Below are 27,960 nucleotides of genomic sequence, written 5' to 3'. Positions count from 1 at the left end.
GGATACAGCGAAGTCACGAACGAGGAAAGCAACTCGGACACCAGCTTTTAAAAAAACAGAATTTTACTAACACATGATAATAAACACAACCACAAATGCTGAGAACATAAAATACGTTTACATACACCCAGCCCAAAGGCTGAGACCCCTGTGTTGCACAGTATGGCGCCCCCTGATGGATGCCAGCGGAAATTCCGCTGTAATTTACCTACTGGCGGGCACAACTAAAACTGCCTCGTACCTATTATAACCCTGAAACAAACACGAACAATTGGTTGGGTGCTTAGTACGGGCTGGCCTGTGGTGCAACACAGCTGTTCACAATCTTACCGTGCTCTATATTATTCCCCCTCCCATGGCTAGTCCGGTAGCACGTACCTGATTACTTCTCCTGAGCAAAACGCTGAACTAGATAGAGTTTGTGGGGGTAATTATCATCTCTCAAATGTGCAATGTCCCTTTTAGTAATGGAGTCCTTGTAGTACAGTAGCAACACTTTAGACCTGACACAAATCAGAGACAATAACTAACTACAGGCCTGGTCTAAGTCTCTAGGTGCAAATACTGCGGTAGTTGCGTGCACGATCTTACCGACTCAGGTCTTCTCTTTATCCACTGATGACTCTGAACCGAACAACTAGTCTCTCCAGCAAATATGAGGTCCCACAGAGTATGCAGCTTTTGTTCCTTAGCTCTTGTCAGCCTTCCTGGAAACAATCCTTCATTCCCTGGACAGGATCTAGGTCTTGGACAAACGATCAGCTTCAATGCAGTGCATAACCAGAGAACAGCACAGACTCTAAATAAGGCAGAGGGAGTCAGGTACTTTAACTTTAAAAGCATTATTAGAAGTTACGGGTTGGATAGACGTGTGGAGACACCACAACCATACAGAGAGAGACTATACCCACTGTTTTCATGGCCAGCTATCATGGTCAAGACTTGATTATATGTTAGCCTCGCCAGGTTTACAAAGAGTTATGCAACTTGAAATAGCAGATATGATTATATCCACCATGCTCCCGTAATACTGAGTGCAGTTCAGGTCACCCCGAGGAGTACAGATTTTTTATTGCATCTCTCAGGTTATCTGTCGACTGATAAGGAATTTATTAAGAAATTTTGGGGTTGGTAGAGGGACTACTCTAAGAATAATATAGATATAAGCTGACACTGTTCTGGCATACCGCCAAGCCAGTTCTGAGGGGTCAAATAATATCATACACAACAGCACACAGGAGGGACACTAATGCCAAATATGATCAAGTTACTACCCACTTAAGGAATATCCGACAGAGCAGAACAAAGTAGCATGGGTGACAGCCAAACACAATTGTGGCCACTATTTGGAATGAAAAGTGAGATTACATGCTGACCAGAAATGAGCTGAACTGTTTAAATTTGTCAATAAGGCGGGTAAACTGTTGGCACACCTAGGTAGAGGTCAAAGATCAGTTTCTCATGTCTAGAGCCTGTGTGACAAGGAGGGATCAAGTAGTGGGGACCCTAAACACATACTGGAGATAATTAGACAGTATTTTGAATCTTTGTAAAAAGTATGAAAGTGTCGACCCTTTACAGAGTGATGAGTTGCAGAGAGAGATGAGGAGAAAGCAAAGCTAATAAATATTTTTCACTGTATTCACTGAGGAAAATAAACTGTCAGATGAAATGCAGAATGTAAGAGTAAATTCCTCATTAAAAGTAGCCTCTCTGACCAAAGTAGAAGTACAGCGGCATCTTAAAAAGATTAAAATGGACAAATCGCTGGAGCCAGATGGCATACACCCCTGTATACTAAGAAAATTAAGTAATGTCATAGCCAGACCCTTATTTCTGATATTTAAGGATTCAATATTGACAATGATAGTTCCACAGGATTGGCACTTGGCAAATGTGGTGCTAATATTCAAAAAGGGGTCAAAAACAGATCCTTGAAACTATAGGCTAGTAAGTTTATCATCTGTCGTGGGTAAACAGTTTGAAGGTTTACTAAGAGATGCTATTCTGGAGTATTTCAATGAAAATAAGCGTTTAACACCGTATCAGCATGGCTTCATGAGGGATCGGTCATGTCAAAATAATTTAGTTTCTATGAGGTGCTAAGTTCTAGTCTTGACCAGAGTGAGTCAATGGATGCCATATATCTTGACTTCTCCAAAGCATTTGATACTGTGCCACATAAAAGGGTATTATATAAAATGAGAATGCTTGGACTGGGAGAAAATGTCTGTATGTGGGTAAGTAACTGTCTCAGGGATAGAAAACAGAGGGTGGTTATTAGTGGTACACACTCAGATTGGGTCACTGTCACTAGTGGAGTACCTCAGGGGTCAGTATTGGGCCCTATTCTCTTCAATATATTTATTAATGATCTTGTAGAAGGCTTGCAGAGTAAAATGTCAATTTTTGCAGATGACACTAAACTGTGTAAAGTAATTATCACGGAAGAGGACAATATACTGCTACAGGTGGACCTGGATAGATTGGAGACTTGGGCAATGAAGTGGCATTCAGTACATACTAAATGGTAGAACACTGGGTAACACTGACATGGAAAAGGACTTAACAATTTTAGTGAACAGCAAACTAAGCTCTAGAAACCAGTGTCAGGCAGCTACTTCCAAGGCCAATAGGACAATCGGTTGCATCAAAAGGGACATAGATGAGAATGTGATGAGAACATAGTCCTGCCACTTTACAAATCACTAGTCAGATCACACATGGAGTACTGTGTACAGTTCTGGGCTTCTGTGAACAAGACCGATATAGCAGAGCTGGAGAGGGTTCAGAAGAGGGCAACTAAAGTAATAACTGGAATGGGTGGACTACAGTACCCTGAAAGATTATCAAAATTAGGGTTATTCACTTTAGAAAAACGACAACTGAGAGGAGATCTAATAACTATGTATAAATATATCAGGGGTCAGTACAGAGATCTATCCCATCATCTATTTATCCCCGGGACTGTGACTGTGATGAGGGGACATCCTCTGCGTCTGGAGGAAAGAAGGTTTGTACACAAACATAGAAGAGGATTCTTTACGGTAAGAGCAGTGAGACTATGGAACTCTCTGCCTGAGGAGGTGGTGAGTTCACTAAAAGAGTTCAAGAGGGGCCTGGATGTATTTCTGGAGTGTAATAATATTATAGGCTATAGCTACTAGAGAGCGGTCGTTGATCCAGGGAGTTATCTGACTGCCTGATTGGAGTCGGGAAGTGGGGAAAATTGGCTTCTACCTCATTTGTTTTTTTTGCCTTCCTCTGGATCAACTTGCAAGATAACAGGCAGAACTGGATGGACAAATGTCTTTTTTAGCCTTATAAACTATGTTACTATGTATACGCAGGAACCATGTGATAATGTCACACGGCTGCTGGATTACACCTTCCTCATGTAACTAAAGAGGTACTCATCTGAAAAAATGCCCTGATCACGGATAGTGAAATGGCACTAGTAATTAAATATCTAATTAATGGGAGGGCCCTGGGCTCTGATGGATTCCCAAAACAATTCTATAAGGGACTATGTGAAGTAATAATAATACCCTTAGGGCTCATGCACACAAACTTTTTTTTAAAGATGGGTCGAGGGATTCGTCGAATCCACCAATCCCTCGAATCTTGCTGGATTCGTGGACTCGAATCCCGACGTAATTTACCGGATACGAATCCGACGAATCCCGGTGGTGCCCAGACTGGTGGTGGCGGCTGCAGGGCACTCTAGAAGATGAGCGCTTTGCTGCTGCGACAGGGGAGGGAGAGGCGTTTCCTTTCCCTGTTCCTCTGATAGGCTGCCGGCACAAGGCCCGCAGCCTATCAGAGGCCGGACTGAGCCGTACAGCGCGGGACACTGGCACATTGGGGGGGGGGGGGGGGGGGCGGGGGAAGCACTATGATACTGGCACATTATGGGGGGAGATGGCACTATGATACTACTGGCACATTGGGGGGGGGAGGCACTATGACACTGGCACATTATGGGGGGAGATGGCACTGATACTACTGGCACATTGGGGGGAGGCACTGATACTACTGGCACATTGGGGGGGGGAGGCACTATGATACTGGCACATTATTAGGGGGAGATGGCACTATGATACTGGCACATTATGGGGGGAGATGGCACTATAATACTGGCACATCGGGGAGGGGGGGGTGGCACTATGATACTGGCACATTGGGGGGGAGATGGCACTATGATACTGGCACATTGGGGGGGGGGGGGTGGCACTATGATACCGGCACATGGGGGGAAAGAGAGAGGCACTCCACACTTGATACTGGCACATGGGGGGAGGAGAGAGGCATTTTATACTGGCACATGATTAGGGGGGCATCTATGGGGACACTTACTGGCACATTATTGGGTGGCACTGTGGGGCCACTTCTTATTGGCACATTATTGGGGGGCACTATGGGGGCATCTACTGAGGCCACAAAGAAGGGGTATTTTATATGGGGGGCTCTGTGTGGTACTAGTATTATCAGGGGTATTATCTGTTTCTGCAGTATAGTATTGGGGAGCACAGCGGAACAGTATTGGGGGTGTTAGGATGATTTGTCCAGAAGATGGGAGGATGATGGAAAAGTAGTAAACTAAGATTTTTTTTTTGTCAAACTGCAGAGACGAAAAATGGCAGAAAAATGGTGGTCTGGTCTGAAGGTCTGAAAGGAGAAGATGAGGAAAGAGAACATCTACATCAAAGGAGACGTCACTGGATGTAAGAGGTATGTGGCGCTGTATTACCCTGTATGTTCTGTAGTGATAGGAGCAGGGGCGTAACGATTGCGGTCATATAGGGTGCGACCGTGACTGGGAGGTGGAGGTTCAGACAAACTGACGCGGTCTGACTTCACACAATTATGTACAGGATTCGAGATTCGAAAGATTCGATATATTCGAGAACCTTTTCGGATTTGAAAAAAATTGGATTCGTCCCACCTCTACTTTATTTTTTTTTTTCAGTTTTACAGGTCCATATACGAAACCATTCTTAATCAAGGCCTAAAGATTATGTCCAAATTGAGGCAAATTACTTTGTGGATCTTCTCCCAAACCTGATGCTTTATGAAGGGGTGGTTCAGCAGTGATTGATTGAATGGCTTTGGGAGTGCAGGGTTCATTAAGGAAAGCTGATTGGGAAGGGGAGGGGGGCAGCCCAAATCTGCTGGCGATTGATTCAGGAAAGCCTTTGACAAGGTTTTGGATAGTATGGGGATCTGGGAGGCATTCAGAGGTTATAAAACAACAACTTATGCCAACCTACAAGCTACAGTGTTTCTCCCGGGGTTACTGTCTGGCCCGAATCACCTCCAAAAACATACCAGACAAGGATGCCCCCTCTCTCTCTAATATTGCCCTGGAACATTTGGTCCAGTATTTAATTCAATTGGACATTTACAAGGTTATAATAGTGGGGACAAAAGAAGATAAATTAACCTGTTTTGCAGACATCCTGCTTTTATTTTTGGACTCTCCAAATAAACATCTGGAGAAGGTGTTAGACTCCTTTCTGTCCTTTGGCTCTGTTGAGGGATATAACATTTATATTTCAAAAAGCCAATTGTTATATTTGCAATTTCAATTCCATGTAAACAGTAGAGGTAGTTGCCGGTCATCTCACTTATCTAGGGATCTTCTATTTTATAACCTAAACCAGGGATACTCAACCTGCGGCCCTTCAGCTGTTGCAGAACTACAACTCCCAGAATGCCCTAATAGCTATAGGCTGTCCAAGCATGCTGGGAGTCTTTCCTTTCTATCGAATAAGAAATGCCCGCATATAGCCTGTACTAAACTATGCCTGTTAAAATGGGAAGAGGGACTCCAGTTACCTAATATTTGATAAAAACTTAGCAGCGATATTTCACCATATATGGGATTGGAATTGGGGCACATTTCATTTCTTCAGTCTAGACCTTGAGCGAGCCTAGACCTAAAGGCTCTTTTGAACACTACAATTAGTCAGATATCAGAATCATTGCATAGTGTGTTCATAAGAGATACTCTGGCAACGTGGAAAGCCATAAGTAAACTATACAAACTTTTGATTTATTTATCTCCGTGTATGCCTTTATGGATGCTCCTGGTTTTCCTACAAGGGAAACAAACTATTTAAGGAGTGGAGAGAACTGAGGATCTTTAGGCCAGACACACAAGAGCAAGTTCAGCATGAGGAACTCACAGCTTGTGTGAGTGAGATGTCCCCTTTTGGCTTCTTACAGGATCACACAGCATTATAATGATTTATAATGCTGTGTAACCCTTAGACCTCTTTCACAGGGGCGTCATCTTTTTGGCCCGGATACGATGCGGGTGTGTCGCAGGAAAATGCACGATTTTTCCACGCGAGTGCAAAACATTGTAATGCTCTTTGCACACGTGTGAGAAAAATCGGCATGTTTGGTACCCAAAGTTCGGGTTTAGGATCGGTGTTGTGTAGATTGTATTATTTTCCCTTATAACATGGTTATAAGGGAAAATAATAGCATTCTTAATACAGAATGCATAGTACAATAGGGCTGGAGGGGTTAAAAAAATAAAAGTGTAACTCACCTTAATCCACTTGTTCGCACAGCCTGGCTTCTCTTTTGTCTTCTTCTTTGAGGAATAGGACCTTTGATGACGTCACTGCGCTCATCACATGGTCTTTTACCATGGTGATGGATCATGTGACGGACCATGTGATGAGTGCAGTGCCGTCACCACAGGTCCTTTTCCTGTGCACAGCAAAGATGAAGACAGAAGAGAAGCCGTGCTGCGCGAACAAGTGGATTAAGGCGAGTTAAATTATTTTTAATTTTATTTTTAACCCCTCCAGCCCTATTGTACTATGCATTCTGTATTAAGAATGCTATTATTTTCCCTTATAACCATGTTATAAGGGAACATAATAATGATCGGGTCTCCATCCGATCAACTCCTAGCAACCTGTCCGTCAAAATCGCACCGCATCCGCACTTGCTTGCGATTTTCACGCAGCCCCATTCTCTTCTATGGGGCCTGCATTGCGTGGAAAATGCACAAAGAGGAGCATGCTGCGATTTTCACGCAACGCACAAGTGATGCGTGAAAATCACCGCTCATCTGCACAGCCCCATAGAAATGAAGGGTCCGGATTCAGTGCGGGTGCAATGCGTTCACCTCACCCATTGCACCCACGCGGAAATCTCGCCCGTGTGAAAGGGGCCTTAGAGTCCTGAAATCTACACTGACATAACGCTGTCAGTGTGATACAATAGATTCCATGACTCTCAGGGTCACACAGCATTTTAAATCATTATAATCCTGTGCAATCCTTCATTCATCAAGTTTTTCTGCATTGAATTCGCTCATGTGTGTCTGGCCTTAAGGCAGGTTTACACGCCAGGATCACCTGATGAACCAACGTTGCGCTCGTTTATCGGTGGCACATTCAGATGGGCAGATTGTTGGCAAAGAGCGTTTGCAGGAAAGGTCGTTCCTGATAATCGGGCTGTGTAAATCCACTTTTAAGCTGCACAATATCTTAAAATCTCTGGGGGCAAAGGCTTCTGGCATGGCAGGAATAGCTGAACAAATTCCACCTTAATTCTTACCACTACTTACCGTATCTTCAGTGTAAATCTCAGACAGCTTCATTGGGAGAAGACAAATTGTCATGCTTTGACAGCCTCTAGGGTCCTGTGGATACAATGACTAGACTATCTGAACTCTACTGTAGAGTTCAGACTATTCAGACCACTAAGGAGGCCGCGATGGTATTCCGTAAATGTAAAGGGGAGACAGTAGTGAGTCATGGAGGCAAATGCAACTCCATGAAATGCACTAAGGAACATATGCTTTTGACCTACCCTACAAGAATGCTCATTCGCAAGGTGCCCCAAGTATGGCCTACGAGAAGCTGGTTTGCTTCATTGTCTATGGGAATGTCCCAAGTTTTTCATTGTCTGTATTTATATAAATGACGTATGGAAGATACAGTAGATGTCTGTGCACTTCCTCAGCAATGCATTTTTCATTACATTCCAATAGACCAAGGAGCTGAATCTTCAGGAGTGGTTGAGATTAAGGAAATTCATTTCATTTTGTTGGCAGCCAAGAAATGCATTTTAAGATGCTTGTTACAGCCACAATCTCTCACCTTAGATGAGGTACTAGGTACCTTGAGGCATCTCATGTACATGGATAGCATAGACATAGAAAGACACAAAAAAAAAAAGTCTTTTTATTGAACACACATTGTCAGACACAAATAGGGAGAGTGATGGAACCTTTTAGATTAACTACTTGCCACAATGAGACTCAGGTGAAGAAAAAACTAGGAGAATCGGGCCTTGCAACTCATTGAGGACTCTCGTGGAGCAGTCAGTTTGAAAATATACAATAGTTATTGGTTTAGTGAGAAGGGATCAGTTCTTGTAAGAAAAATGTAGACAGGAAAATATTGGATATCAAACTGAATGATGTTTGTGTCATTTCAGTGCAATGAAGATTGGATGTATTATTTCGGCTATTGTACCATCTTTGGGACTTGACTTGAAAAGGCATCCGGTCTTTAAAGAGGACCTTTCATGATATTTTTTTTTGTTTTATTAAGTACCTTTACTTGTGGGGAACCCTCAGCTGGTGCTGCCATCATTGTTGTTTTTTTTAAATATCCCTTGCTTGCCGCCCCCCCCCCCCCCTTCCCTGCAGTTTTCCCACCCAGCATGTTAATATTGAGCATCGGTATAGGTAGGAGATGCCAGGGTTTCTCATTGGGCGTCTTTCTCCCTGGCTGTGTCGCAATTCAATCGCACCAGAGCCAGTCACGGCCAGGGAGGAGACGCCCACTGAGAAACCCTGACTTCTCCTCCCTATACCAATGCTCAGTATTAAACTGCAGATGGGGGGGGGGGGGGGGCGAGAGATATTTGAAAAAAATAAAAACAACAATGATGGCAGCATCAACAGAGCATACCCCGCAAGTAAAAGGTTAAAGGTACTAAAAAAGGACCTTTCATGTTGTTTTTTTTTTTTAAGGCCTGGTCATTAAATGATTAATATGCTTGTTTTTGTGTGAAAATTTATAAAATGGAGGTAGTGTTATTGGGAACCAAATTATTTTTTTTGTAAGGATATACAGGGTACATAGAATAAAGTCTTGGTCATAATGATAATATCCCTAATTTCTGCAACAAAACTGCATTGTGGCTACATAAATGGGAAGTGCTGAAAATGACTGACTGATCAGGGCTTTGGCATTAAATAGGATAGCAGAGCTGACTCTCTTTTCCAGAGGTAGTGTGCTTATGATCAAAGGTTACACATTGAAATGAACCAAGCATCAATATTTAACTTTGCTGAGATTAACTATTTATTTTGGGGTTAAAGCAAATCAGGGGGTCATAGGCCAATTTCAAATCAGCACGATCCATGTAACTGCAGCGTTTCCAAAACTTAACACTGCTCCTCTTACCTAATTCACAGCATCATTATAATGCTGTGTGTTCCTGCCGGACCATGAGTTTTCTGTACTGTACTCGTTGCATTATGAGAGTACACTAGAGGAGTGGTCAAGCAGGAGCTGATGCTGTGATTTGGGGTCAGAGGAAGAGTGTTCAGTCTGTAAATGCATCCATAACATGAAGCTTGTTTCCTGGACTTCATGTCCAGGGGGTTGCCTGGTGTGGACATGAGACATTTTATATATTTTTTTTTTAAAGTCCATCATAAATGAGACTTAAAGTTGTTCTAATCCGAAATTCTGACCTACTTTTACTCCACTTCTAAAAGTGGCGAGCCTCACCAAATGTAGAAAAAAAAGCATCAAATGCGTCATTTTTACGCCACAAAACTGGCATAGCAGATTTGATAAATGTTCCTCAAAGTTATGCTGTCAGTTACCAAAAGCTTAAAAGGTATATCATGGGTAATAAGTCAGATCAATATTTCGTTTTTTTTCCTGAAGACTTTTTGCGAGATACGAGAAAGCCTCAACATTAAATACTAGTAACTTGTGCTTCAGTCATGAAGGTAAGAAGTTGGCTGCATTTGCATGGCTAAAGCTATTAGGTGTGATCAAACTGCTACAGGAGAGGTGTTAGAACGGCATTGTAAGTGGCAGATACATACAGTCCTGATCAAACGTTTAAGACCACTTGAAAAATGGCAAAAAATCATATTTAGCATGGCTGGATCTTAACAAGGTTCCAAGTAGAGCTTCAACATGCAACAAGAAGAAATGGGAGTGAGAAAACATTTTTTGAGCATTCAATTTAATGAAAACAACAATTAAAACTGAAACAGGCTGTTTTTCAGCTGATCAAAAGTTTAGGACCACATGCCTTTAAAAGGCCAAATCTGTGCAAAGATGTGGATTCATTTTCTGTCAGGTAGTCACACGTTGTGATGGCAAAGGCAAAAAAACTCTCCCTTTTTGAACGTGGTCGGGTTGTTGAACTGCATAAGCAGGGTCTCTCACAGCGCGCCATCGCTGCTGAGGTGGGACGCAGTAAGACAGTCATTTGGAATTAAAATGATCCTGAGGGTTATGGAACAAAAAAGTCAAGTGGAAGACCCCAAAAAATTACATCAGCACTGAGCCGAAGGATCCAATTGGCTGTCCGTCAAGACACTGGACGATCCTCGACCCAAATTAAGGCCCTTACTGGTGCTGACTGCAGCCCCATAACCATCAGACGGCATCGGAGACTGAAGGGCTTCAAAAACAAAAAACGTCTTCAAAGACCTCGTCTCCTTGAACGCCACAGAACTGCTCGTTTGGACTTTGCAAGAGAGCAGCAAACATGGGACATTCGAAGGTGGAAGAAATTTTTATTCTCTGATGAGAAAAAATTAACCTTGATGGTCCTGATGGTTTTCAACGTTACTGGCATGACAAGCAGATCCCACCTGAGATGTTTTCTACGCGCCACAGTGGAGGGGGTGTCATAATGGTCTGGGGTGCCATAATGGTCTGGGGTGCCTTTTCCTTCAGTGGAACAATGGAGCTTCAGGAAGTGCAGGGGTGTCAAACGGCCGCTGGCTATGTCCAGATGTTGCAGAGAGCATTCCTCATGACTGAGGGCCCTCGTCTGTGTGGTAACGACTGGGTTTTTCAACAGGACAACGCTACAGTACACAATGCCCGCAGGACAAGGGACTTCTTCCAGGAGAATAACATCACTCTTTTGGCCCATCCTGCGTGTTCCCCTGATCTAAATCCAATTGAGAACCTTTGGGGATGGATGGCAAGGGAAGTTTACAAAAATGGACAACAGTTGCAGACAGTAGATGGCCTTCGTGCGGCCGTCTTCACCACTTGGAGAAATGTTCCCACTCACCTCATGGAAACGCTTGCATCAAGCATGCCGAAACGAATTTTTGAAGTGATAAACAATAACGGCGGAGCTACTCATTACTGAGTTCATGTTTGGAAGTTGGATTTCTGTTTTGAAGGGGTTTAGTTTTTTTTTGGAGGTGTGGTCCTAAACTTTTGATCAGCTGAAAAACAGCCTGTTTCAGTTTATTCGTTGTTTTCATTAAATTGAATGCTCAAAAAATGTTTTGTCTCACTCCCATTTCTTCTTGTTGCATGTTGAAGCTCTACTTGGAACCTTGTTAAGATCCAGCCATGCTAAATATGATTTTTTGCCATTTTTCAAGTGGTCTTAAACTTTTGATCAGGACTGTATTATGTTGCCCCCTCCACCTCTATTCAAGGTTTGTTTCTCCAGTTTAAGGGAAAGGGGAAGTACAGAAAGCACAAGGGCTGATGCACTAGTGGGGCTCCCAGAACTATGGCCAGCCGCTTGGTGCTCCATCTAGGTAATTTACATAACTATAAAAGTTAATAGTAAAAAGGAAAGTTCAGCAGCTCTCACCTGCCCCCTCCTTCATCTGTGAGCACGGAAAGCCCGAGTCAGGCCCGGGTAGCATAGATGCAAAAAAGATTCAAGAAATCCAGTTCCACTTTGATAAAGGAATCTTTATTTTGCTTGCGGTAAAATCTCATCCAAATATGGTTACAAAAAGTCTTGTCTACGCGTTTCGGGCTACCAGAAACAATTCCAGCCCTTCCTCATGACACGGTAAGACATTAAAAGTGGCACCTTTTAAAAGGGAAACTGCACCTGTTTTCACTAATTGTGTTCACATGACTGCAAATGCCCTCAAAAGAATGCCACGCCTTTGAACAACAAAAACATACAATACATAGTAAAAAAAAAAACTATGCAAGAAACCCATAAGGTATATACTGGCTAGGAAAATAATAGAATATAATAAAAAGGAGAGATTATGTTCCTAAATATGGAAGCCACGTGGGCTCTGAAGGTGTGAATTATTGTTGCAAGATTAAGTCTAAACGTTTATTCAGACCATCCGGTTGGTGCGTATTTAGTGCAAAAATCCAGAAGGACTCTCTATTTAGTAATTTTCTTCTGTGGTCTCCTCCACGTTTGGGCAAAAAAACTCTTTCTATGCCCTGTACCACCATATCCGATGTGTCCCCACCATGGCAAACAGCAAAATGCAGACTGGCTGCAGATACATTGCGATTGCCATGGTGGGGCACATCAGAAATGTGTTTGCGTATTCTAGCTTTGATGGCATTGATAGTACACCCCACATATTGCAGCTTACATTTTTTGCATGTAATTAAATAAACTGCATGAGTTGTGTTACAATTAAGGTACGATTTCATTTGAAATACTCTGTCATTTGAAGCTGAAACAAAAGTCTTGGAGATCGACATATGCGTGCAACAGATGCACTTATGATGTCCACACCAATAGCTCCCTTTGGTCTTAAGCCAGACTGGTTGCGATTTTTTCTTTGCCTGGTATAGACTAGGGCTGACATAGTTTGCAATTGTGGGCGCTCTTCTAGCTGCACATTGGACCCCATCTGCAACTATGTCAGTCCATTCCTTGTCATATGCCAGGACAGGAAAATGTTTTTTTATAATGAAACATATTTGTTTAAACTCTGTACTGTATAACAAACAGATTGTTCTTCCTGTTACTATTACTTTTAGAGTTTTTGTTGTAATTTTTATTTCTGTTAGTAACTGTACTGCGGGGTTCACCCCCCTTCAGCACATTTTCCTGTCTTGGATAAACCAGGGATCCTCTTTCAATAGTTGAAACCTGTCGTATTGCATCCTCAACTTGTTTTGTGCCATAAGCTCTTTTGTATAGTCTGTGAGAGATATTTTCAGCCTCAGTCATGAAGCTTTTTTCATCCGTGCAGTTTCTTCTTGCACGTATTCTCACCCCTTGGTATATTGGCTATGACATGTTTAGGGTGACAAGATGTGGCATGTAGTGTGGTGTTCCCTGCCATGGGTTTTCTATAAGTGCATGTGAGGACTTGATTGGTGGAGGGATCCCCCCTCAGGCGCAAATCCCCCCAAAAAAATTCCCGTATATCATGGTGGACACTAAAGGAAATGGTGTCCACACAGGAGTTGATATAATCACAGAAGGATGGTATGGCCGCCATATCACCCATCCAGATTAGGATCAGGTCATCAATGTAACGGCCATACCACCTGATGTGATGCCAGAAAGGGTGGGTGTCGATGAGGAGAAAGATCCTCTCCCACCATGCCATAAATATATTGGCTATGGAGGGAGAGAACTTGACACCCCCGATATCTGAAGATAAAACTTGTTGAACATAAAAAAGTTGCGCCTGAGGAGGAAGTCCACCACCACAAGTACATATTCCTGCAAGCCTGCAGTAATATTCCCATATGTCTTTAAGAACCAGGCTAGAGATTGTATGGCCAGTTCATGCGGAATATTAGTGTATAAAGACACAACGTCCGCTGTGATCCATGTATAGTTCGAGGACCATTCAATTTTCTCAACTATTTGTAAAACGGACGCTGTGGCTTTAAGAAAACCAGGTATAAGTGGTATAAGTGGTTGGAGTATGGAATAAACCCATTGGGAGATTCTCTCAGAGAATGACCCTATGCCTGCTACAATGGGCCTAAGGGGAGGTGGAAAAATATTTTTGTGTGTCTTGGGGAGTGCATGAAATACCGGAATAACGGGAGATACGATATAAATGTATTCAGATTCCCCATTAGTCAGGAACCCTGATTTAATTCCCAGATCCAGAATATCTTTCAGTTCCCTTTGAAAGGAGGGGAGGGGGTTGTCGCTAAGGGTAGCATACACTGTGGTGTCACTAAGCATAGATTCAATTTGGGTCCTGTAAAGACCACTATCTAATACAACAACCCCACTCCCTTTATCAGATTGTTTTAACACAATATCCCCCCTTGATTTCATATCTTGTAAAGCCTTCATTTCATTTTTAGTTATATTGTTAGTGCCAGCAGGGTTCAAATTAATTTGATCATGCAATAAGACCAAATCTCGCTCCACCAATTCTTGGTATCGGTCCAGTGCTGGGGATCTGGATTGAATCGGATAAAAATCCTCATTTTTGGTATAAAAGTGCAGTGACCTATTATTCAATTCCAGATCACCCAGGACTGTGTTCGATTCCTGAAGTTCACATGCATGCATCATTTCATAGAAACTCATGTTCCCTATGATATGGGAACTTATATTATCATGGACAGACAGATCACTCGTGGATGTCACAGAGTGATCCGCGTCCCCAATCTCCGCAACACAGTCATCATCACCACCCACCTGAAAGTGTCGTTGGAGAGTGAGGGTGCGGGCCAGTCTGTTGACATCCAAGAGCGTCCTGTATAGATCAAATTGACAGGTGGGAGAAAAAGTTAACCCTCTTTTAAGTACACTGATATCATCGGCTGATAGTATGGAGGTGGACAAGTTGAGTTCATCCTGTCCTTTTTGTATCTCACTGGATACCGGCGGTTTTCGATGTTTCCGACCCGCTCTCCGTTTTTTTTAAACCGCTTTATGTGAACCAGTCTCTTGGACCTGTGAGGTATGCGTGAGCGAAGAGGCAAGATCCTGTTCAGAATCAATGGAATCCGAATCCATTGAGCTAAATGAGACCCTCTGGGGATTTCTTCTTTTCTTTTTGTTGCGCAGCTTTTTCAGGCTGGACGAGGTGTGTTCTGTTTGGAGTCTGTCCATGTAGACACCTGATTGGACTCATAGTCAAGCAAATCACGGTTGTATTTCCTTTGTTTAAATTTTATAAGGTCATCTTCCATCTTTTGTAGATCTTCCTTCAATTTATTATCCAAGTTGGTGAATTCGGGATTATTAGTATGCACATATAGACTTTGTGTTTTTTTTATATTTTCCCTGAATTCCACCAATGCTTGACTTTCATTACATATGATTAAGGCCATTAATTTCAGAGAACACTCAGATAAAAAAGCTTCCCACTCCTTTAAAAAGATATCTGAATATATGGCGGTTGGTTTCTTCCTTAGTCTGAGCCCTCTAGGAATCATCCTTTTATCTGTGTACTTTTTCAGTGAGGTAAGATCCCACCATGTACGGAGCTCTCTAGACATAAGATTCTCAAGTGAAGACATTGACATGGTTAATTGTAAGTTCTCCTGGATGGATTTATTGGGTGTATCATAAATGGCATTCATTCGCTGTAATCTGTCCTCATCGTCCTCCAGGGGACGAAGCGAAGCATGTGCCATAACTGCACCCTTGTGAACAACCTCTTAAACAGCCGAGGCAGGGAGTGCTCGCAATCCTTACTTGTACAATAGTAAAAATTAAAGTTCAGCAGCTCTCACCTGCCCCCTCCTTCACCTGTGAGCACGGAAAGCCCAAGTCAGGCCCTGGTAGCATAGATGCGAAAAAGATTCAAGAAATCCAGCTCCACTTCGATAAAGGAATCTTTATTTTGCTTGCAGTAAAATCTCATCCAAAATATGGTTACAAAAAGTCTTGTCGACGCGTTCAGGATGGTCTGAATAAACGTTTAGACTTAAGCTTGCAACAATAATTCACACCTTCAGAGCCCACGTAGCTTCCATATTTAGGAACATAATCTCTCCTTTTTATTATATTCTATTATTTTCCTAGCCAGTATATACCTTGTGTTTCTTGCATAGTTTTTTTTTTTTTTACTATGTATTGTATGTTTTTTTTCTCTTTTTATTTTTATGAGAAGAATTGTTCAAAGGCGTGGCATTCTTTTGAGGGCATTTGCAGTCATGTGAACACAATTAGTGAACACAGGTGCAGTTTCCCTTTTAAAAAGGTGACACTTAATGTCTTACTGTGTCATGAGGAAGGATTGGTAGCCCGAAACTTTTTGTAACCATATTTGGATGAGATTTTACCGCAAGCAAAATAAAGATTCCTTTATCGAAGTGGAGCTGGATTTCTTGAATCTTTTTCGCATCTCTAAAAGTTAATATATCTTTACTTTTATTAACCCCCTATAGAAAAGAAATACATTGCTTTACTTAGCATGATCAACCCTGCCGGGCAATATGCCTGGTTTAGTAGGATTAATCATGCTGATGCTGACAGAGGCTCCTTTAAACCACAGTAAAAGTATGCAATATAGAAACATAGAATGTGTCGGCAGATAAGAACCATTTGGCCCATCTAGTCTGCCCAATATACTGAATACTATGGATAGCCCCTGGCCCTATCTTATATGAAGGATGGCCTTATGCCTATCCCATGCATGCTTAAACTCCTTCACTGTATTTGCAGCTACCACTTCTGCAGGAAGGCTATTCCATGCATCCACTACTCTCTCAGTAAAGTAATACTTCCTGATATTACTTTTAAACCTTTGCCCCTCTAATTTAAAACTATGTCCTCTTGTAGCAGTTTTTCTTCTTTTAAATATTCTCTCTTTTACCTTGTCGATTCCCTTTATGTATTTAAAAGTTTCTATCATATCCCCTTTGTCTCGTCTTTCTTCCAAGCTATACATGTTAAGGTCCTTTAATCTTTCCTAGTAAGTTTTATCCTGCAATCCATGTACCAGTTTAGTAGCTCTTCTCTGAACTCTCTCCAAAGTATCAATATCCTTCTGGAGATATGGTCTTCAGTACTGATCACAATACTCCAAATGAGGTCTCACTAGTGCTCTGTAGAGCGGCATGAGCACCTCCCTCTTTCTACTGGTAATGCCTCTCCCTATACACCCAAACATTCTGCTAGCATTTCCTGCTGCTCTATGACATTGTCTGCCTACCTTTAGGTCTTCTGAAATAATGACCCCTAAATCCCTATCCTCAGATACTGAGGTTAGGACTGTATCACTGATTTTATATTCTGCTCTTGGGTTTTTACGCCCCAGGTGCATTATCTTGCACTTATCAACATTAAATTTTAGTTGCCAGATTTTTTACCTTTCCTCTAGTTTTCCTAAATCCTTTTCCATTTGCTGTATCCCTCCAGGAACATCAACCCTGTTACAAATATTTGTGTCATCAGCAAAAAGACACACCTTACCATCGAGGCCTTCTGCAATTTCGCTGATAAAGATATTAAACAATATGGGTCCCAGAACAGATCCCTGAGGTACCCCACTGGTAACAAGACCACGGTCTGAATATACTCCATTGACTACAACCCTCTGTTGTCTGTCCTTCCGCCACTGCCTAATCCATTCAACAATATGGGAGTCGAAGCTTTAAATTAGTTTGACATAATCTCCCTGAAGTAAACCCATGCTGTTTTTGGGTTTACTTCAGGGAGATCATGTCAAACTAATCTTATTGAAAGATCTGGTACATGTAGGGGCCAAGAAGAGGGAAGAAGGAAACCTTTTACAATGAAAAGGTTTTCCTAGTTCCCTCATCTGAGATCAATTCCTATTTTTGGTAAACATGAGTTCTATAAAAATTAAGCTAAAAAGAAATCAGACTCTAAATATGAGGTTGGCAAATACATAATTTAATGAAAAAGTATTTGTAAAACATCAGGGACATCAGAAAAGGCTCAGTCAATTTTTGGAAATTGAATATATACATATTTATATATATAAAAAAAAAAAAAAATATGTAAAAAAAAAGGAGAGGGGTCAAACATCTACAGATGAGTAAACTATATTATCTTTTTGGCTGTACTATTGGCCAGTATTTGAATTCAAGAGACAGCAGAGCATAGCACCAGTGTAATACTGTTGGAAGATCTACATTTTTGCGTGCACCATCATCTATAACTAGACCAAGCATGATGTATGGATTTCATTTGGTTGTGAAGACATTTTCTACTACACCAACATAATTCCCGCCTCAAGTGGAAGTCCAGCTCCTACCAATCGGGTCAACTGGTCTATTTGCTCCTAATACAGAAATTACAGGAAGTTAATGCACTCAGAAGCTCTGCAATGAGTTTTGCCATCTAACCAATAGTGAACAACCATTACTATTGGTAACATTTGTTTTTAGATGAGCTTCAATTTTAACCAGGGGTTTCGACACATTCTTCACACTTGACATAGGCAGATAAAACCAGAATTCTAAACTTAAAAAAAAAAAAGAAAAAGGAATTTCTAAGGCCCCTTTCACACGGGTGCGTTTTCCGCGCGGGTGCAATGCGTGAAGTGAACGCATTGCACCCGCACTGAATCCTGACCCATTCATTTCTATGGGGCTGTGCACATGAGCGGTGATTTTCACGCATCACTTGTGCGTTGCGTGAAAATCGCAGCAAGCTCTATTTTGTGCGTTTTTCCACGCAACGCAGGCCTCATAGAAGTGAATGGTGCTGCGTAAAAAACGCAAGCATCCGCGGGCAAATGCGGATGCGGTGCGATTTTCACGCACGGTTGCTAGGAGACGATTGGGATGGGGACCCGATCATTATTATTTCCCCTTATAACATGGTTATAAAGGGAAAATAATAGCATTCTGAATACAGAATGCATAGTAAAATAGGGCTGGAGAAGTTAAAAAAATTACAAATAATTTAACTCAACTTAGTCCACTTGTTCACGCAGCCGGCATCTCTTCTGTCTTCATCTGTGAGGAAAAGGACCTTTGATGACGTCACTGCGATCATCACATGGTCTGTCACATGATCCATCAATGGTGATGGATCATGTGATGATCGCAGTGACGTCATCAAAGGTCCTTTTCCTCACAGATGAAGACAGAAGAGATGCCGGCTGCGTGAACAAGTGGATTAAGGTGAGTTAAATTATTTGTAATTTTTTTTTAACTCCTCCAGCCCTATTGTACTATGCATTCTGTATTCAGAATGCTATTATTTTCCCTTTATAACCATGTTATAAGGGGAAATAATACAATCTACACAACCTTGAACCCAAACCTGAACTTCTGTGAAGAAGTTCGGGTCTGGGTACCACATTCAGTTTTTTATCACGCGCGTGCAAAACGCATTGCACCTACGCGATAAAAACTGAACGGAATGCAATCGCAGCCAAAACTGACTGCAATTGCGTACCTACTCGCGCGGATTTGCCGCAACACATCCGGACACGCTCGTGTGAAAGAGGCCTAAGACAGTGGGCAAATTGTGAGAAAGCCACTGCTGGCCACGTTCAATCCATTTTTGCTTCACAGAGCTTTTAATCACAAAATCAACAAAAGCACAGTGTTTTTTTCTGGTAAACATTTAAACACAGATCTGACGCCAGATTAGGAGCAGTGGATGACTGTATATGCATCTGCTCTTCTCACTGCATTAGTCGAAAAAGCTCCCTAAATGTGACAGCATATAGCCCCCATAAGGAATGGAGGATGGGGATGTGTGTGTTTGAGACCGCATAAGAGCCCACAGTTTCTGCTTTCACCCACCCCAACAGAGGCATAGAAAAAGGAAGTTTTATCCTCTGCCCTGACTTCGAAAACCCCACCCCAAATATTGCACCTAGGAATTCCATCGTGGCATCATTTAACGCTAAAGGCAGGCTTTCAGATGATACCAGGATGAGCTACATCCATAATATTCCATTTAGCTGCCACAATTGTTTGAAGTATTGCAGTTCTTCTTAGCAGTGAAATGGTTAAATAGGTCCTGCTCAGCTATGGAAATGTATTAAGAATAAGGGCACACAAGTAATTTTGACATGCATGTTGCAGTCAATTGGTTTAAGCACAAGGGTATTTTTTTTCTGGCAATGTAAGGCCTGGCTAGACACTGCGTCTACATGAAATTCCAGAGAGAGAGAGGATGTGAGATGTCCAGAGGGGAGAGAGCGGCATAGGAGATGACGGCCTGGGCACCTTCTATGGACCTCCCAGCAGGACACTTGTGCTTCACTAGCAGATTGATTCAAACCTTTTTTTTCGGGCCATGAAACCACTAACAAAAATAAATAAAAAGTATACCCTACATGCTATCTATGTCACTAGCTCAGAGACTCCCTTTAAACCTGCCTTGATTTTTCCTTAAAAATATTGCAGTGTCAAAATCACACTTTCAGACACTCCCAATTTTTGCAAGTGAGCTGGTAAATTATATAGTATAGAAAGGAAGTCAGTTTCTCTATTCATTGCTACAAGACTGCCATAGGAATAAATAGAAAAACTGACTTCCTTTCCACACAGCAGGAGATGTGGGTAAATGGGGGTCAAAAAATAAGACGCGTCTGCCATCAAAGGCAGTGCAAAAGGGAAAATAAAGATCGGCATTAAAGGGGTTATCCAATGTCATAAACAGCCCCCAATGTACAGGGTCTCTTACACGGAATATACCTACCCCGCACCGCCGTTTCTGCTTCTCCCCGTGCACGGAGGATAACATCCGGTGTCAGGGGGAGCAGCCAATGGCAGGGGGTGACGGAGAAGAGGTGATGCTAGGGAGGCCCCTATCCCCGGATGTTTTCATCCGTGTACAGGGAGAAGCGGCGGTGCGGAGAGCGAGGCAAGTATATTCTCTGAGGGACCCGGCACATTGGGGGGGGGGGGGGGGGGCATTTTAGGATATTGAATAACCCCTTATAAAAGCCGGTCTTCGCAAATGACACCCATTGTCTTCAGTACAAAAAAATAATAATTGGAGATGGGGAATCCAAAACTCAGTACAGTTCACAAAGTACAACAACTGCTTAGGAAGACCTCTTGTGTGTTTTTTATTTTAAGTGAGGGGCTCTGCATTCAGACTGGAAAGAAAGTAGTGTTCTGTTGTGACTTCAGTGCTATTCCCCCAGCTGCCATGAATACATTCTGCAGATCACGATTCTTCATGCATACGACCCATGCTCAGCTGATCTTTTCAGTCTGACTGAAACACGATGATAAATAATGTAAATCTACCATTCCTCTTTGTAAACCATATTCACATATTGGCATCTGGTAGGTATACCGTTTAAATATTTACATCAAATGCATTGCACGACAAGCAAATCCTGTACACTGCCATTAAAATTCACATTAAAAACAAGGTATTTACACAAAGTAACACTCTCACTTGTTAGCAAAGATATTTAAAGGCATATTTAAACTATGGTACAGAGCTTCGCTTCCACATAAATTAAACAAGGTGTTTGTATTGTATAATATTTAAGAACATTTTGGTGTTACAAATAATATAAAAATGTAGTTGTGCATATTATTCCGGGCTCTACAAAAAGTAACACTGCGGCCTGTGCATTCTCCTAGACGAATGACTTGTCCACACCCTTAGCATGGCCTTTCCACTAGAAAACCAGATTTAAAAAAAAAAAAGAATTCCCATAATTACTGGATTCCTAGAGATGGAGGCTCTCTTTTTGGCATTTGAATATGCACAGGCATTAAATAAATGATCTGGAGAGCCATGAGCCATCACCTCTGTCCCGAACTGTGAGGAACCATACTCTTTTTGCTTCGGTTACGACTGTTTCTATTTGAGTCTCTGTTAGGACTTTCTCGACTTGAGCTGCCTCTTCTCAGTCGCATGTGGTCCTTATTTTCGTCACTTTCAGCTTCTGAGTCACTCAATTCTAGGTCAGGACAGTAGCCATCGTTATCCTGATATGGAGTCCCCGAAGACTGGCATTCAGTAGTCTGTTTGTTCCACAAACGCTCTTTCGCAGACTGCCTTTTTGGAGGTTTTTCACAGCTTCGAAGATCTTCTGTGGTCCTTACCAAGCTGTTTGTGGTTTCTTTGAATGATCGGCTATAATGTTCAATGTTGGACTTTCTAAAGTTTCCTGGGCTAGGCAGAGACGTTGTGATTAAGGACTCCTGGTCATGAGACGTTTGGCTTAAGCTCTCCCTTTGGATTCTGTCCGCACTAGAATGTAAAATTCCATTAGACTTGCTTGACTTGAGATGTTGACGCTGAACTTTCCCACTTCCATTTGAAGACTGTCCATGTATTACAGCTTGTAGAGACATTGGTTTACCTGAGCTCCTATATCGTGACGTTTGCTGCATCACTGGTTCCTGATTCTCAATCCGGGGATTACTACTCTCTAGTAATCCATTCCGTCTTTGTTCGGAGGCCAAGTGAGAGGAGTAGTGTTTAGTGAGGACCTCTGAAGACTTCTGTAGCTTTCTGCCACGGCCATGATGTGAAGTATTGTTTTTATCAACAAGACCTGATCGTTTGCCAGTCTTCACTGAACTGTTTTTACTGTCTCCTTTTGTGCATTTTGGCATTTTTAACTTTAAAGTTATTCTTGGAGGAGGGTAAAATAATGTATTCTCCAGCGCACTTGATAAAGGTTGTCCTAGGGACACAAAAACAGAAAAATATTAAATGGTAATTGATATTATTCATTACACTTTACTCTACTTTTGTAAGGGGAGAACTATAATCTAATGTAAGAACACTGTACTGTGTCACATGCCGTCTACACATACGTCACTGCTGTTGGCTAAAAGTGCTGGGAGCAGTGGGGAAAGCATCATGGAGTTGGAACTGGAGTATCGTGACAGGTGAGCACTTTTTTTTTTTTTTAACCCCTGCATCCTGCCTGCACATATGTAAATGTATAAAAACAAACATACAGTCACAGAAGACTCAGACGTTTCCACATATATAGGCTATAAGATGTCCGGCGACTACTTTTGTGAACCTATGTTGATGTACCTTGCCCTGTGGGAAAGCCCACTGAAGAAGCTGGCATAAAACCAAGTGAAACAAATTAATTTAGGCTATTTAAAGGTAACTGTAGTGATCAGTCTGTGGGTTGCTCTTTCCAGGGCAGGTTCTCTGCAGTCTTCAGCCACCTTTGAACCCCAGAGCTACCACCAGTCAGTCTCCAAGCCAAACAATCAGATACCACTATTGGACATCTGGAGAAGTCAATAGCAATGCTTAATCTTGTGTGCTGCCTGTAGCTATATGCATTTTACATCATCAGTGTTGAGATACCTATCAGATAGACAATTTATTGCAGGTGCAACACAAAATGCTTATAAACCAAACAAATTGCACTCTGCTTCAGAAAGTCATTAAAAAATCCTATCTTTATTGGAATACATTAGATTAAAAAAACAAGGCGGTGTCCTGTGGGGGTGCCTATTTCGGGTCTGTATATATCCTTTGTAGGGTTGCACCGGGTATCGCATGCGATCCCGGTCAATTAACCCCTGAGGTGCGGTCATTGAGGCTGGGTGCCGGCTGTGTGATACGCCCAGTATCCACCGCCTACTTTCGTATTAACAGGTTAATTATATTCATTGGTGGTGCAGTGCGCCCACCCCAGTATTATCATTGGTGGCAGTGGCCACAGGGTCCCCTCCCCTCCTCCTCAGTACCTCCATTGATTGCAGTGGCAGCTTCCAATCAGAGCCCCAGCAGTAAGATGGCGGGGCTCCGATCAGTTATCATGGCATCCAGGACGCTACTGAAGCCTTGGCTGCCATGGTAAGCTCCCTGCTGCTGTGTGCACAAAGCACAGGGACAGTGTAAAATCCTATTCACCCTAATAGATCTCTATTAAGTTAAATAGGACAAGGGTTCTAGCACCTAAGGGGGCCAATAGTTATTAAATAAAAAGTAAAAAATATAATAAAAGGATAACTTATATTTTCACTCAAAATTCATTTTTCATATATGTTGTTGCTGCGGTGGTGATAAACTATAAATCACAAATTATTCTGTTCACATACCACTTGTTTAATAAGATTCCGTCCATAGTAATCGCTCCTCACAAGACTTCTTTCTGACTATCTTCTCAAGATTGCCCCCGATGCCCTTACCCTGAGGCCTCCCTCCCTCCCTTTTTTATTTTCCAAAAGACAAAAAAAGACAATCTTCCACTTCAATGTCACATAACAATAGAATAGGAATACAGTATTAGATTCATCTTGTACTAAATTTCTCTTTTATTAATCATCCCCCCTGTCCCTCCCTCCACCCCCCCTTTTCTTTCCGCGGAGCTGCCGTGTCTACATTGATTATCATTATATCTGGTTGCCCCCTTTCTGTTCCACAGAGCTACCGTATCTACGTCAACTGTCATTGTTTCCAGTTACCCCAAATGCGCAGCAGACTGCATTTTTCCCTGCTGTTTGGGCTAAAATATGTTCGTACTGCCTAACCCTGTTCATCCACTCCATCCACTCCCGAAAACTGGGGTATTTCATGGTGCCCCAATGTTTAACAATTATTATTTTGGCTAGTGCTATGCCCCGTAACCAGAGTGTCTGCTCGGCCTCCCTCCCTAACTACCCAGAATTTATTTGGCTCATCTCGGCCTCACCCTAACCAATCGGCTATCTCCAGACTTAAACACGCCCTCTTCCTCCTGAGTAGTTGATAGCGAATTTTTAATCGCGAATATTGCCACTATCCCAGTCCGACGGTAGTGCGCACGCAGCATTCGGGACTGCCCACTACTACGTCCTCCGTCTTCTGTATATAGAAGATAGGAGACAGAGGACACCTAGCAACGCTGTTTTAGCCGCACCACTGAAATGTCTTGGGGAAGAAAGAACATGCTGCTGCAGCAATTACTAGGTAATTTAATACCTATACAAAAGTATTAACTAGGGAACTAAGGTAAACTTAGTCAGACCAATCCAGCCAATCAGCTGTTTGAGAAGGCAGCGGTGCTCCAGCAGCGCCACGTTATTCTCACTGTTTACCGCAGGCCCAGTGACGTCACGACTAGTATCAACTGGCCTGGGCGGGGCTAAGCTCCATTCAATTGAACAGAGCTTAGCCGCGCCCAGGCCAGTTGAAACTAGTCGTGACGTCACTGGGCCTGCGGTAAACAGTGAGAAGGCCGCGGCTGATCGGCAGGGGTCGGACCCCTGCCGATCAGATGCTGATGATCTATCCAGAGGATAGATCAGTTTAAACAAACTGCAGAACCCCTTTAAATGGCCCCCTTTCCAATTTTATATATAAACAATAAAAAAAAAAAAACATATTAGATATCACCACGTCCGAAAAAGTGTGAACTATTAAAATAATGGGGAATGTCGTAACAGGGGAAAGAAAATATTTGGTATCGTGACAACCCTAATCCTTTGTATTGATTTGCTGCAGATCCACCATATGTTTTTTACTTGCTTGTATTTACTTTTTACATCCTGCAATGTTTATTGGTGATCACGCTCTGGCACCTCCATGTGGTTTTGGCTGTCGATACCATTCACTTGTTTTTTTTATCTAATGTATTCCAATAAAGATGAGATTTTTTTTAAATGACTTCCTTAAGCAGTGTGCCATTTTTTTGTTTATAGGTGCTAATAATCTGTGGTAAGTTTGTTACAAGCACTGGCTGTGGTGATGTTCTTGATGTAAGTGCTAGTGGTGATATAATCAGAGGTGGGTTCCCATCGTTTGACCCAACTGGACGTCTTACAGCCTATATGGCGACTTCCGAGTGTTCTGTAACTGTGTAAGTTTTTATAAGTAGTCTTAAAAGGCATGTTTATTGTACTGTTGCCATTTTCCAGAGATTGCTAGATCTGGGCTGCATTCATTGCGACCGGATGGCATTTCTGTGATTCTGATAAGCAACACCTATATAAAAGATAATACATGATCCACACTGACAATGACCTCCCCAGACTATAGGTTCCTATGGTTCAGTAACACATCTCTCTAAATAATGTTAGCATAAACTCGGGCAAGATAATTGCCTTCATAATCATCTACAAAAAATAAAAATAAATCTACTAAAAAAATATTTTGCAGTATCTGATTCTGGATTAATTAGCAAATACGTGTCTTCACAGGATTTTATTTAATAACCGGACTACCTGGTATCTAAACAACAGACTATACTACAGAAAATGTTTTTGTGCCATATTACAAAGAATGCTTTCATTGATTAGAGGCCATCTAGGAATAGCCCTGAGCACCTACCGTAGCTTGCCATGCATGCCACTTCCTGAGGACAGTCCTGTAAGGTTTTCTATTCAACAGAGAGCCCCCCCCTTAGACACTGTTGGAGCTTAAATTGTGCATACATTCATGCAGTACTATCAGCCCCAAATTTCACTATTGCTGCCCATTCATGTACAATTAAAAGCAGTTTAAGAATGTCCCTATTTGTCAGAACAGAAGGGCTCCCACAGCATACAGTGTGTTAAGAATATCAATTAACAGCCAGATCTTTTGCTGCCACAGGATATTCCCTATGTAAGTGCCAAGTGCTGCAAAATACCCATTAGAGCACCTGGTCCTGGCTAGCCAGAGTCAAAGTGTCTGTATTCTTCTAATATAAAAACAAGAAAATTACTACGACAAAAATTCTATAGAAAAGCCTCTCCGATGTTCCATTTGTAAGAACAGTTGTGTAAGTTTCTTCCCACATTTCAACAGCAAACATATCACTTTGAAAGCGGAGTATAATAAAATTCGGATCAGACTTTTAATAGTTCTTTAGCAAAAGAAAAAAAACCTGATGATATTCTTGGGGCTCGTTCACATCTAGGCTAATCATTTCCATTGGTTGGCTCATTCACAGCAGCAGGACAACAAAAATCTTAAACAGTCATATGTCGGACACCAATGGCACCAGACAAGACCCATCGACTATAATGGGATCAGGTTTCCGTCATTTTAATTAACAAGATAGCATAGCATGCTGCGGTATTTTTTAGAGCATTTTTGACAATCTGTGACTGAGGCTCTTAACAGCGCCTCCAATGCAGATGTGGCGAACTACCTGGCCTTTATGTGCAGATAAAAAGCTGTAGATTCTGTCAGTTGTACTTAAAATATATTTGATACTATAATGCAAATTATAGGGTTTTATGGGAGAAGAATTTTTAAATGTCCCACAAAGAGTTAAAAAAATAAAAATAGAAATTCACGCTCACCTTCACCAATACCCTACTGATGCCGATCCTTGCTGTTCTTCATTTCCTGGCCTTGGCTCAACATGCTGGTAACATCAGGAAAGGCCTGAGCAGCCAATCACCAGTAAGGCCAGTGATGGCTGAGCAGGTCTTTTACTTGCGTTTCCAGCATGTTGACCCGGGATCAGGAAATGAAGAGTACCATGGACCGCAACAGCAGCTGTGGGTGATCAGTGAGGATGAAAGTGGTTTACTTTTACTTTTTACCCTTTGTAGCCTATTTTTGAATAGGTTTATTTCCCTGGAGAACCACTTTGAACAGGTTTTCTGCTTATGCAAAGTTATCCCGTATCCACAAGATAGGGAATAACCATTAGCTCTGTAGACGACCAATTGCTGGGACCCACACCGATCACGAGGCCATGTGCACGGGGTTCCATTCATTTCAAAAGGAGTTCTGGAGTACTACTTATAGTACATGGTTGTCCAGGTGCAGTTGCTACAAGGATGGCCACAACAATTGTAAAGAGTGCGGTTTCACTGAAGTGAATAAAAGCTTTAGCTACTATACATATTTGGTATTGCTGTAATTGTATTGACCTTCAGAATAAGGACATGTTATTTTTAGTGCACAGTGAACGGCATAATATCAAAACCAAAAAAACCTTGGCAGAATTGTGGGTTTTTAAAAAAAAACTTTCCCCTGTTTTCCAATATAAGACTTGTAATTAAATGGAGTCATTAAGAAATACAACTTGTCCCACAAAAAATAAGCCCTTATATGGCTATGTAAAATGAAAATGGGCCGATTTTTAAGTAGGGATGAGCGAACTTGTATTTTACAAGTTTGGAACTTGTGAAATTCCGTTATCATGGAATATAACGG

The 27,960-nt window shown here is 42.0% G+C and overlaps 1 protein-coding gene across 1 annotated transcript in view; it reads right to left on the bottom strand.

Annotated features, from left to right (window-relative positions):
• Nucleotides 1–20,868: 20,868 nt before the first annotated feature.
• The window catches only part of JADE3 (jade family PHD finger 3), a 67,030-nt gene continuing 59,938 nt past the window's right edge, over nucleotides 20,869–27,960 (bottom strand). Inside the window, exon 11 of the mRNA XM_040425152.1 lies at nucleotides 20,869–22,540. Coding sequence (XP_040281086.1) covers nucleotides 21,651–22,540 — 890 coding nt within the window. The 3' untranslated portion in view covers nucleotides 20,869–21,650. The remainder of the gene's footprint in view (nucleotides 22,541–27,960) is intronic.

The sequence above is a fragment of the Bufo bufo genome, chromosome 3 (assembly GCF_905171765.1).
Source record: "Bufo bufo chromosome 3, aBufBuf1.1, whole genome shotgun sequence".
Taxonomy (NCBI): domain Eukaryota; kingdom Metazoa; phylum Chordata; class Amphibia; order Anura; family Bufonidae; genus Bufo; species Bufo bufo.
Note: the sequence above shows the minus strand (reverse complement) of the source record. Positions and strands in the feature narration are given on the sequence as shown.